The sequence below is a fragment of the Theropithecus gelada genome, chromosome 16 (assembly GCF_003255815.1).
Source record: "Theropithecus gelada isolate Dixy chromosome 16, Tgel_1.0, whole genome shotgun sequence".
In the NCBI taxonomy this organism is placed as follows: Eukaryota; Metazoa; Chordata; class Mammalia; order Primates; family Cercopithecidae; genus Theropithecus; species Theropithecus gelada.
Genome location: NC_037684.1, coordinates 66,010,634 through 66,024,082, shown reverse-complemented (window position 1 = coordinate 66,024,082; position 13,449 = coordinate 66,010,634). Strand labels below are relative to the sequence as shown.

Sequence of the window (13,449 nt, the reverse complement as noted above, 5' to 3'; positions counted from 1 at the left end):
CGGCAACTTGAAAGCTACCAATTGTTGGGGCCTACAATATGAGAAGCCTCTTACATATGTTAGTTCTAGTCATAAAAATCCCGGGCTGGCCACGGAGACTCACGCCTCTAATCCCAGCCCTTTGGGAGGCCAAGGCAGGCAGATCACGAGGTCAGGAGTTTGAGATCAGCCTGGCTAACACAGTGAAACCTCATCGCTACTAAAAGTACAAAAAATTAGCTGGGTATGATGGCACGCGCCTGTAGTCCCAGTTACTCAGGAGGCTGAGACAGGAGAATTGCTAGAACCCGGGAGGAAGAGGTTTCAGTGAGCTGATATCGCGCCATTGCACTCCAGCCTGGGTAACAGAGTGAGACTCCATCTCAAAAAAAAAAAAAAAAAAATTAATATCTAATATGGCAGATGGCATCTCAAGGAATAAATTTGGCTTTTCCATGAGTAGTGATCTTGGGACAAATTGGCAACTCCGGGGGTATAAAGTTGGATCTCTTTCTCTCAAGAATGTTAAGAAACTCCAAATCAAGGATTTAAATGTAATAAGCTAAAACCAAGTAGAAAACTCAAGAGAAACACTTTTTAATCTTAGAGTGAAAAAGGCTTTCTAATCATGACTCAAAATCCAAATGATTGACAATTTTACCTAGAAAAGCAAAAATAAAAACTTCCTGCATGGCAACAAATTTCCACAGGAATAGCCAACTGACAGATGTTACACAGGGAACGAATACTTGCAATTTATATTACAGAAAAGAGGTGAATCTCATAGTCCATTAAGAATTAGAGCATCTAGAAATTGATGGGAAAAAGACTAATAATTTATTTGAAAAACAGTCAAGGACACGGATAGACAGTTCACAGGAAAGGAACCACAATGACTCAAACATACGAAAAGATGCTCAAGCTCACACTATTAAGACGCTAAATATTCAACTTACACTGAGATACCATTTTCCTCGTATTAGATTGGCAAAAATCCAAAAGTGTGATTGCACACTCTACTGGAAAGGCTACAGAGAACCAGGTGCTCTCTTACTCTTTTTTTTTTTTTTTTTATTTTTGAGACAGAGTCTGGCTCTGTCACCCAGGCTGGAGTGCAGTGGCCGGATCTCAGCTCACTGCAAGCTCCGCCTCCCGGGTTCCCGCCATTCTCCTGCCTCAGCCTCCCGAGTAGCTGGGACTACAGGCGCCCGCCACCTCGCCCGGCTAGTTTTTTGTATTTTTAGTAGAGACGGGGTTTCACCGTGTTAGCCAGGATGGTCTCGATCTCCTGACCTCGTGATCCGCCCGTCTCGGCCTCCCAAAGTGCTGGGATTACAGGCTTGAGCCACCGCGCCCGGCCTGCTCTCTTACTCTTATCTGAGTGCAAATTGCTATGACCCTTTGTGCAGGACATCTTGTTCATGCTTGTTACAACACAGACACAGCTATTCCAATTCTGAGAATTTATCCCGCCAATAAACTTCCATATCTAGAAAATGACATATCTAAAGGGTTATGACAGCAATATTTGTGTGTGTGTGTGTGTGTGTGTGTGTGTTTTTAATTGAGAAAGAGTCTCGCTCTGTCACCCAGGCTGGAGTGCAGTGGTGCAATCTTGGCTCATTGTAATCTCCACCTCTGGGTTCAAGCAATTCTCCTGCCTCAGCCCTCCTAGTAGCTGGGACTACAGGCAGATGCCACCACGCCTGGCTGATTTTTGTATTTTTAGTAGAGACAGGGTTTCATCACGTTGGCCAAGCTGGTCTTGAACTCCTAACCTCAAATGATCTGCCTGCCTCAGCCTCCCAAAGTGCTGGGATTACAGGCGTGAGCCACTACACCCAGCCGACAGCAACATTTGTAATAGTAGAAGAATGAATCAGTCCAACGTCCATCTACAGAGTATTTAATAAATTGTTATATTTATTTAGTGCATTTACATTTATAAAAGAAGATGGAGAAGCTATCTAGAAATGAGGACATGAAAAGATTTCCAAGATAGATTTTCAGGGAAAAAAAAAAAGCCAGGTGCAACACAGCAAATAGTACTTTTACTTAAATCAGGGGGAGGGGAGAAAATATATAAAATCAACACATATATATGTATATATAAAAATATACTCACAATTGCTTGTATTTACATAAAGAAATTGTGGAAGAATAGTACACAAGAAACTACTAAAAATGGTTACCTATAAATGAGGAGGGGGTAGATGAGGAACAAAGATAGAATCAAAACTTGTCACCGTCCGTGTTTTTTAGGCTGTGTGAATTTTGAAACATAGGCATGCATTACCCACTCAACACATTTAAAATGAAACAAAAGGCATTTGAGATTTTTAAAACCCTGAAATGTGGTAGAACTATCATACTTCCAAGAAGCAAATAATTAAAAAGGAATAAAAATGTCAAAAGACATGAGATAGAAAGCAACAGCTCAGCTTTGCGGGCCCAGCAAGCAGATAGAGTGGAGGTCACACACTCGCCTCTGGCAAGGAAGGGGTTCAACACAGAGTGCCTGGGGGAGGTGGAGAGGGTGCAGGGGGGCAGGAAGGGGGCCACCCACCAGCTGTAGCCCCAGAGGCTCAGTACTGGATGTGTCAGGAATCACAAGAAGTCAAGCCAAGTGAGGACTCAAAACAAAACCAAGATGCTCTGAAAAAGAAACCTAAGACTAGGCCAGGCACAGTGGCTCACGCCTGTAACCCCAGCACTTTGGGAGGCCAAGAAAGGCAGATCATTTGAGGTCAGGAGTTCAAGACCAGCCTGGCCAACATGGCGAAACCCCGTCTCTACTAAAAAATACAAAAATTAGCTGGGTGTGGTGGCGGGCACCTGTAGTCCCAGCTACTCGGGAGGCTGGGGCAGGAGAATCACTCGAACCCAGGAGGCAGAGATTGCAGTGAGCCGAGATCGCTACCACTGCACTCTAGCCTGGGTGACATAGTGAGATTCCATCTCACAAACAAAACAAAACAAAACAAAAAAGCACAAAGATTATGTCCCAGACCTGAAGATCACGTGGCTGCAGACACACAGGTCCCCTGAATGCAGGTCCCAACACAAGCAACGAGAAAGACCCACAGGTAACCACACTCCGTGAAATTCCAGAGCACCTGTGATAAAGAACCTGAAAAAGCTTCCAGAGAGAAAAATATATCCTATCCTAGACAAAGGAACAGAAATCAGACTGGCCTGATTCATTCTCAACAGCAAAACCCCATTCCAGACCCCACTCCACATGGAGCAACATTGTTGATTTTCCATCACGGACTTTATGTCCCACCAGGCTATCCATCAGGTGTGGGAATAAAGGCATTTCCTGACACGTAAGCACTCCCGAGGTCAAGCTCCCATCACCCTTTCCTAGGAAGTCACCGAGGGTGTGCTTCCCCTAAATGAGGGAGTTGACACTCATCGACAACACCCTCCATGGCTTGGAGATTTGTTCCTATCGAGAATCACTCATCTCGGCAGGGCAGAAGCTACTGAACCTGGAGCCAGGGTGACCCAGGTTTGAAGCCCAGGCTCTGCCATTTAACGGGCGGTGCACACTGTCTTGAGGGAAAAGATGGTGTATGCTGGCGCAGATGAGAACAAGTGGCCCGGGTCTTACCCAGGGCTGTGCTGGCTGCAGACACTGCCCTGCCTCCCACCTCGCCAGTCCCTTATTCCCCTTGGGCTCCTCTCCCTTTGGTTTTAGTATTAAGTAGGTTCTTTCCTGGCAGGTGGTGGTACACTGTGTGTGCAAACACAGACCCAGGAGATCTCTGCAAGGGGAACCTCCCAGGGACTGTGTCCCTTCTGCTGCCAAACCACCGCCCCCCAAATAGGGCATTCTGCTCTGTAATGCTCACCCGAGGAGGGGCCTGGATCTCGCTTTTCATAAGGCAGACACCAACGCTTCTCAGGCCTATGCTACTTCTAACTCCCTGCTGTGGTTTTACATCACTGCCCTTAATTTATGTTGGGGCCACCCCGTGGGTTTATAGATGGGGAGGCAGCACGTTCAGCACGGGAAATGACAAGGTCCAGGTTCCAGCTGTCCTTATTTTCACCACTCATGTGTGCACGGAGACTCATTCAGCCATAACGCTCTTAGTTAAAAAAAAAAAAAAAAAAAAATCTGAGTAACAGAGATGCCTCCCAAGATACATATGGGCCTCAAGGGATTCCTGCTGAGCTATTTTCAGCCCAGAGAAGTGAGACAGGGGAAGTGGCTGGACAGAACGGTCCCAGCAGTTACAAAGGTGGCAAGGCCTCATCTGGAGCAGGACAGCTGTGGAAGAACAGGCTGGCACCGCACAGCAGCGTAAGGCGGCCACTGTGAGCTGCAAGCGGCTTTGGTGGCCCCCATAACCCTCACCGTGACCAGCCCAGGCTGGCCCAGTGTAACCCGACCGTCCAGCGCATCTCTGTCCAATCAGGTGGTCCCCAGCCTGTAACGGCATCCTCATTTCTCTTTCTCCATGGGGGCCTGTTCCATCCATTCTCCAATGACGGAAATCATGCCCTAAACCCCTTAGACTACTAAGGCTCACCCTGATGACCCTCCACGCTATCTGCATGGTGGAGACGCTCAACTGCTACAGCTACCAATAGGCTTCTCACCGTCACTGAGATGCCCTGGGTGGGGAGAAGCAAACAAACAAGACATAATCGAGAAAAACGATCCGTCATGACACTCTCTGAAAGCCCTCAAAGGGATGATTATAAACAATTGAGAAAATCGTCTGGCCACTTGTTTTTGCCCTTCCCTTCATCCGCTGCTCTGAAGTTCCTCAGAGGAACAAACATGAAAAGTACGCCACAGAATACAAGGCCACCAAATCCGATAAGTAAGATTCCTCACGCTGAATCGCAGATGAGAATGAACGTCACTCTCTTGGTTCCAATAATGACCTCCCATATGGTTGGAAATTTGGGCGATAACTAACCTGTTTGTTGGTTTATTTGTTTTGGAGACAGGGTCTCGCTCTGTTGCCCAGGCTGGAGTACAGTGGTACAATCATGGTTCACCACAGCCTCAGCCTCCTGGGCTCAAGGGATCCTCCTATCTCAGCCTCCTGAGCAGCCAGGACTGCAAGTGTAAGCCACAATGCCTAGTTCTTTTTTTTTTTCTCCATTTTTTTTGTAGAGATGGGGTCTCGCTTTGTTGCCTAGGCTGGTCTCGAACTCGTGGCCTCAAGTGATTCTTCCACCTCAGCCTCCCAAAGTGCTGGGATTACAGGCATGAGCTACCGCATCAGGCCTAACTTTATATATTCCAACCTCCAACCTAACTCAACGTCAACTCTGTAGCTGGGACAAGGTCCCTTCTGCTCTCGCACATGCCCTGGTGTGCGGTGGGTGAGGGGTCAGATCTCACTAAGTGCCCCAGGGAGCTCAGCATCCGAGCGGCACCCATTCCGGGGACATCTCGAGGCTGTGGCCACAGCTGCATTGGCAGAAAGGCAAGGCAAGGCTCACCTGTGTAATGCCCACCTTGCAGGTTGCCGTGGTGGTTGCAGACGGCGTACAGGTCGTACAGGAAGTCCAGCGGGCAACTGGTGGGCAGGCAGCCCGGCGGCTTCCAGGAAGGCCAGGGGCCCAGTCCTGCCTCGGGGCTGGTGCTTCTCTGGGCCACATGGGGAGCCATGTTGAGTCCAGAGAGCGGAAACTTCACCAGCGTGGAGAGCTTGTTTCTTCTCTCGCCCACCTGGCAGAACCTCTTGAGGTGGATGATGAGGATGTCAGGCAGCGTCCACAAACTCAGCTTCACCATCCCCTGCTGCAGGACTTGGCAGTGCGGACACTTCCAGGCGTCGTCCTGGGCCAGCTGGAAAGGAAACCACCCGGACTGTGAGGCCCCCGCGGCACGTGGCCAACCCACCAAAGGCAGCCAGCCCCCTTCCCCGGCCGGGGCGTGGACCCCCAGGGCGGGACCTGCTCCTCCTTGGTGTAGAACTGAAAACATTCATCCAAGGTACAGCTGTGCTGCTGGTGCGCCTGCTGCTGCTGCCACACGCTGTCGGCATCCTGCGCCCGCTCCTCCTGGAGGTTCCCGAACAGGCTGCACGGAGAGGACACCCACGGCGTTCAGGACTTTCCCGCTCCGAGACGGGCTTCGCCTATGTCTCTACTCACAGCAAACCCGCCACAGGGCATTGGCCAGGCGACGCTACCGTGCCCTGTCTATGGGTTCCTGGGGAGCTGCAGGCATCCTTTGGACTCAGCACTATATTCTACTGGAATTCTCTCTCCCCCACCAGCTCCTACAGGGACCAGGTCCTTGGCTTATTCATCTTTGTTTTCCTCATCCTAGCACAGGGCCTGACACCTAGTAGTTGATCAATAAATACTTGCTGGAGTGAGCAATGTCCTTTCTTAAAGCAAGGCTGATGCCCTCAGTGTTACAGAGGTAGCCAAGTGTGGTAATGAGGAGCATGGACTCCAGCCAGAGGGTCTGGGTTCAAATCCCAGCTCTACCAGTGTACGAGCTGTGTGCTCTCCAGCAATTGCTTAACCTCTCTGTGCCTCAGTTTCCACCTCTGAGAAATGTGGATTACAGGAGTACCCACCCCAGACCACCCACACATAGGGTGTGAAGAAGATTAAATAAATCCCCTATACACACGTAAAGTGTTCAGAGCAGTGACTGGCACGGAGTGAGTGGGTGGGTGCTGCGTAACTGTCTACTGTGACTGCAGTTACTACTCTTGACATCACCTACCACCACCACTGTCACTCCATTCCTGTCACTGTTATTTACATACAGAAAATTCTCACTCAGGCATCTCGCAGGAACGGGTTACACTGGCTCAAAGATGTGGGCACCCTGCCTGCAGCCATGCTGGGGGAAGCTGCATCCAGGGAAACCTGGGCACCGAGAGGCCCTGTCTCAGCTCTGCAGGAGGTAAATTCCCTTGAACTCACCGCTCCTTGACAGAGCTATCCCACTCCACCGCCAGCTTGACATGTGGAGGGCCTCCCGGCCTCCTGAGATGCAAAGCCCTGAGAAGAGAACAAGGGAGCCCATCAGAAAACACGGGACCTCCTTCCTGCAGCTCTTCAGGGCTCAGCAGTCTCCCCGCAACCCGGGGACTGATGTTCCAAACAGCCTTGGCGGAGGTCAGTGGGTGCATCATTTAATTCTGGGGGAACACATTTGAAAGCCCAAATTGGACTCACATCTAAGCAGGATCCTTAAATCAGTCTTACTAATAAACTTAAAATTTTCATCTCTTTCTGCCTCAATCCACAATCTACTCTTTGACTGGAATTTAAACATGGAAGTAGAAAAGGAAAACAGGTACCTTCATGTTCCAAGTTTATTGTACAAAACTCCTCAGGACAGGGAAAGAAAGAGGTGTGGCTGTCTCCCAGCTTCCCTCTTTACATGGAAATCAGATTGTCACTAGAGGGTGAGATTACCTCCCCCGACCACAGCTCTGATACAAAAAGAGGGCCTTATTCAATGTTTATGGAGATGCTATTCCAAGAAATGTACAAACCTAACAATCCCCACCCTTAACGGGCCGATAGGCCAATGGGAGGAGCACACAGAGATCATTCTAATGCATTCAGGTGTCTGGGGACGCACACCCCGGGCTGCTCTGAAGAACAGATAGGCAGGACCTGGCCAGAGGAATGACTGAGACCTTAAAAGCAAATGTAACATAAACAAACATTGAAAACTGGGACTTAATTAAACTAAAGAGGTCTGCACAGGAAAAGAAGCTATCAACAGAATAAAAGAGGCAGCCGACAGGATGGGAGAAAATTTTTGCAAACTATGCATCTGACAAAGGACTAATACCCAGAATATATAAGGGACTTAAGTCAACAAAAACAAACAGTCCTATTAAAAAGTGAGCAAAGGACATGAAAGACACCTCTCCAAAGAAGACATACAAGTGGATAACAAACATATTAAAAACTGCTCATCATCACTAATCATCAGGGAAATGCAAATGAAAGCTACAATGAAATACCATCTCACATCAGTCCAATGGCTATTATTAAAAAGTCAGAAAATAGGCCGGGCGCAGTGGCTCAAGCCTATAATCCCAGCACTTTGGGAGGCTGGAGATCAAGACCATCCTGGCTAACACGGTGAAACCCCGTCTCTACTAAAAAATACAAAAAACTAGCCGGGCGAGGTGGCGGGCGCCTGTAGTCCCAGCTACACGGGAGGCTGAGGCAGGAGAATAGCGTAAACCCGGGAGGCAGAGCTTGCAGTGAGTTGAGATCCAGCCACTGCACTCCAGCCTGGGCGACAGAGCAAGACTCCGTCTCAAAAAAAAAAAAAAAAAAAAAAAAAGGTCAGAAAATAACAGATATTGGTGAGGATGCAGAGAAAAGAGAATGCTTAGGCACTGTTGGTTGGAATGTACTTTGGTTCAACTCCTATGGAAAAAAGTATGGTGATTTTTCAAAGAACTAAAAACTCAACTCAGCAATTCTGCTCCTGGGTATCAACCCAAAGGAAAATAAATCATTGTATCAAAAAGACACCTGCACTCATACATTTATCACAGCACTGATCATAACAGTAAGGCCATGGAGTCAACCTGAGTGTCCACTGATGGTAGACTGGATAAAGAAAATATGATACAGGTACACCATAGAACACTACATAGCCAAAAAAAATGAATTCCTGTTTTTTGCAGCAACATGGATGAAGCTGGAGGCCATCATCCTAAGTGAATGAATGTAGAAACAGAAAATCAAATACCACATGTTCTCACTTATAAGTGGGAGCTAAACCATGGGCACACATGGACATAAACACGGGAACAATAGACATTGAGCACTGCAAAACGGGGGAGGGAAAAAGGGGGAGAGGAAAAACTAGTACTGAGTACTACACTCACTATTTGAGTGACGGGTTCAGTAGAAACCCAAACCCCAGAATTATATAATATACCCATGTAAAAACCTGCATATATACCTATGAATCTTTAAAAAAAAAACAAAAGTATATAAGTGAGAAGACAACATTCACCCAAGAAAGTTATAGAAATAAAAATAAATAATAAAAATTTAAGAAATTTTAATCTTTATTTTGTTTATTTATTTATTTTTGAGACACAGTCTTGCTCTGTTGCCCAGGCTGGAGTGCAGTGGAACAATCTCGGCTCACTGCAAGTTCCACATCCCGGGTTAAAGCGATTTTCCTGCCTCAGCCTCCCTAGTAGCTGGGATTACAGGTGTGCGCCACCACGCCCGGCTAATTTTTGTATTTTCGGTAGAAATGTGGTTTCACCATGTTGGCCAGGCTGGGTCTGAACTTCTGGCCTCAAGTGATCCACCCGCCTCGGCCTCCCGAAGTGCTGGGATTACAGGTGTGAGCCACCGTGCCTGGCCCAAAAATTTAATGAATTTTTTACAAAAGTCAGTCAGGGGAACCAGAGGGGAAAGGACACACAGGTGGAGAACTCAGCAGTAGAAGGCAGGGTGTGTGCTGGAAGACCCCAGCACAGTGAGGGACAGGCCACATGGGAGAGGGAGGGCTCTGTAGGCCACCCTCACAAGTGTGGACTTTAGCCCGTGGGCACCGGGAGACCACCCAGTGGTCTCTAACACCAAGGACACTGGACGGATTCAGGTAAGTGAAATAGGAGGCTGCCAGAGCAATCCAGATAGGACATGATCAGGGCCTAAATTCAGGCAACGGTGTCAATGTGGAGAGGAGTGGAGAGATCTGGGGAAGTGCCAGGATAGGGAACAGATAAGACCTGAAAATGGACTGAATGGAAGGACAAAGCAGAAAGAAGGGATCAGGGACGATGCCAGGTTCCTAGCTTGAGTTCCTGAGTAGATGGTGGTGTCATCATTTAGACACAAAGATGGGAAAAGAAAAGCTTTAAGCAAGAAGAGTTCAGACTCACAAGTGTTTAGTTACCAGTGCCTATGAGGCATGTAAGTAGGACAGGCAGGTCTGCAATCTAGAGAAAAATCTGGGCAGGAGATATGGATCTGGGAGACTTTGGCCTAAAGGCGGTAGACAGAACCAAGAGTAAGGCCATCCAGGGATGGGGCCAGGCACAGTGGCTCACACCTGTAATCCCAGCACTTTGGGAGGCAGAGGTGGGCAGATTGCCTGAGCTCAGGAGTTTGGGACCAGCCTGGGCAACACGGTGAAACCCTGTCTCTACTAAAATACAAAAAATTAGGCGGGCGTGGCAGCGTGCCCCTGTAGTCCCAGCTACTGAGGAGGCTCAGGCAGAATTGCTTGAACCCAAGAGGCGGAGCTTGCAGTGAGCTGAGATCATGCCACTGCACTCCAGCCTAGGCGACAGAGTGAGACTCTGTCTGAAAAAAAAAAAAAAAAATCATCCATAAATGGAAACCAGAGGGCCAGGTGTGGAATGCTGAGACCCAATAATGTTTGAGCATCCAGAGAGGGAGAGGAAGATTTCAAGCAGACAAAAAAAAAAAAAAAAAAACTCATAGGAGATATATTTCTAGGTTGTGCATACATACAATGGAATATTATTCACCCCTAAAAAGGAAGGAAATTCTAACGTGTGCTGCAACATGGGTGAACCTTGAAAATACGGTGCTTAGCCATCTGATCTTTGACAAACCTGAGAAAAACAAGAAATGGGGAAAGGATTCCCTATTTAATAAATAGTGCTGGGAAAATTGGCTAGCCATAAGTAGAAAGCTGAAACTGGATCCTTTCCTTACTCCTTATACGAAAATTAATTCAAGATGGATTAGAGACTTAAATGTTAGACCTAATACCATAAAAATCCTAGAGGAAAACCTAGGTAGTACCATTCAGGACATAGGCATGGGCAAAGACTTCATGTCTAAAACACCAAAAGCAACGGCAGCAAAAGCTAAAATTGACAAATGGGATCTAATTAAACTAAAGAGCTTCTGCACAGCAAAAGAAACTACCATCAGAGTGAACAGGCAACCTACAGAATGGGAGAAAATTTTTGCAATCTACTCATCTGACAAAGGGCTAATATCCAGAACCTACAAAGAACTCCAACAAATTTACAAGAAAAAAACAAACAACCCCATCAAAAAGTGGGCAAAGGATATGAATAGACATTTCTCAAAAGAAGACATTCATACAGCCAACAAACACATGAAAAAATGCTCATCATCACTGGCCATCAGAGAAATGCAAATCAAAACCACAATGAGATACCATCTCACACCAGTTAGAATGGCGATCATTCAAAAGTCAGGAAACAACAGGTGCTGGAGAGGATGTGGAGAAATAGGAACACTTTTACACTGTTGGTGGGATTGTAAACTAGTTCAACCATTATGGAAAACAGTATGGCAATTCCTCAAGGATCTAGAACTAGATGTACCATATGACCCAGCCATCCCATTACTGGGGATATACCCAAAGGATTATAAATTATGCTGCTATAAAGACACATGCACACGTATGTTTATTGCAGCACTATTCACAATAGCAAAGACTTGGAATCAACCCAAATGTCCATCAGTGACAGATTGGATTAAGAAAATGTGGCACATATACACCATGGAATACTATGCAGCCATAAAAAAGGATGAGTTTGCGTCCTTTGTAGGGACATGGATGCAGCTGGAAACCATCATTCTTAGCAAACTATCACAAGAACTGAAAACCAAACACCGCATGTTCTCACTCATAGGTGGGAACTGAACAATGAGATCACTTGGACTCAGGAAGGGGAACATCACACACCGGGGCCTATCATGGGGAGGGGGGAGGGGGGAGGGATTGCATTGGGAGTTATACCTGATGTAAATGACGAGTTGATGGGTGCAGCAGACCAACATGGCACAAGTATACATATGTAACAAACCTGCACGTTATGCACATGTACCCTACAACTTAAAGTATAATAATAATAAATAAATTAAAAAAAAAAAAAAAAAAAAAAGAAAATACGGTGCTTAGTGAAATAAGCCAAACACAGAAGGATAAACACTATGATTCCTGCTACCTGAGGCACCTACAGTTGTCAAATTCATAGGACAGAGAGTAGAGTGGTGGTTTTTCAGAGACTGAGGAAGATGAAGAGGAGGGATGCTGTGTGATAGGTACACAGTTTCCATTTTGCAAGATGAAAGAGCTCTGGAGTTGGATGGTGGCAATGGCTGTATACCAAGGTGAATGTAACAATTCCACTGAACTGCACACTTTAAAGTGGTTATAATGTAATTTTGGCACCGGGCGGTGGCTCACGCCTGTAATCCCAGCACTTTGGGACGCTGAGGCAGGCGGATCATGAGATCAGGAGATCGAGACCATGCTGGCTAACACGGTGAAACTCCATCTCTACTACAAATACAAAAAATTAGCCGGGCGTGGTGGCAGGCGCCTGTAGTCCCAGCTACTTGGGAGGCTGAGGCAGGAGAATCACTTGAACGCGGGATGTGGAGGTTGCAGTGAACCGAGATTGCGCCACTGCACTCCAGGCTGGATGACAGAGCAAGACTCCATCTCAAAAAAAAAAAAAGGAATTTTTGTATTTGTGTATTTTATCAAAAAGAAAATAAAGAATTTCCTATAGAACAAAGAGATGTTGGGATAGGCATGGAAGAGGCAGGGCAAAGGCTAAATGGAGAGCCCTGTGAAAGAGGTAAAGGTCACATCAGATGCCAGAGAGAGCTGTACCAGCAGGGCTGGGACTGGGATTGTGGGGTGGGGTGGGGATGGGGATAGGGTGAACAAGGGCCAGACTGTAGTGAGACGTCCAGTGAATGGAAGGTGTGGGCCAGGAGAGGTGTGATCTCAAGAGGACATCCTTTAGGATGGTCAGCTTGCTGGACAACTCTACTCAATTCTAGTGCTTCTCAAACTACCTATGGTAAAAGACTAGTTTGACGGTTTGTTTCCAAACCACTGCAGACCAATACTTTTATAAAAAGAACTAACGGGCCGGGTGCGGTGGCTCACACCTGTAATCCCACCACTTTGGGAGGCAGAGGCAGGTGGGTCACTTGAGGTCAGGAGTTCGAGACCAGCCTGACCAACGTGGTGAAACCCTGTCTCTACTAAAAATAAAAAAAAATTAACCGGGCGTGGTGGCACGTGCCTATACTCCCAGCTACTTGGGAGGCTAAGGCAGGAAAATTGCTTGAACCCAGAAGGCGGAGGCTGCAGGGAGCCGAGATTGCGCCACTGCACTCGAGCCTGGAAGACAAAGGGAGACTCCGTCTCAAAAATAAATAAATTAATTAATTAATAAATAAATATAAAAAGTAATGGGGGGTGAGGAAAGACATACAAAATATAAGTTCCATTTTTAAAAGAAATTATCTTATCCACCATATTATAGATTACTCTGTCACATTGCTTTAACATTCGTAAGTGCTTCCTCTCAAGTTCTTGTCATGGGCTGGTGACAGTCAGTTCATAGGCTGGCAGTCTACAGAACCACTTTGGGTGGCCCAGTTCTTATCTCCAAGACTGAGTGTGGGAAGGGGGTTCCTCTTCCTGGGGCTCCCTCTCCCTGGGAGACCCAA

General features: G+C 47.0%; 1 protein-coding gene across 2 annotated transcripts in view; it reads right to left on the bottom strand.

The window, feature by feature from the left end:
- USP43 (ubiquitin specific peptidase 43) overlaps positions 1 to 13,449 on the bottom strand; it is an 86,233-nt gene that overhangs the window by 23,880 nt on the left and 48,904 nt on the right. The window contains exons 10-12 of one of the 2 annotated variants that reach the window (XM_025362343.1): positions 6,895 to 6,972; positions 5,905 to 6,031; positions 5,449 to 5,797 (exon numbers count right to left, since the gene is read on the bottom strand). In XM_025362343.1, the coding sequence (XP_025218128.1) occupies positions 5,449 to 5,797; positions 5,905 to 6,031; positions 6,895 to 6,972 (554 nt within the window). The remainder of the gene's footprint in view (positions 1 to 5,448; positions 5,798 to 5,904; positions 6,032 to 6,894; positions 6,973 to 13,449) is intronic. The other variant, XM_025362344.1, reaches the window with a different exon arrangement.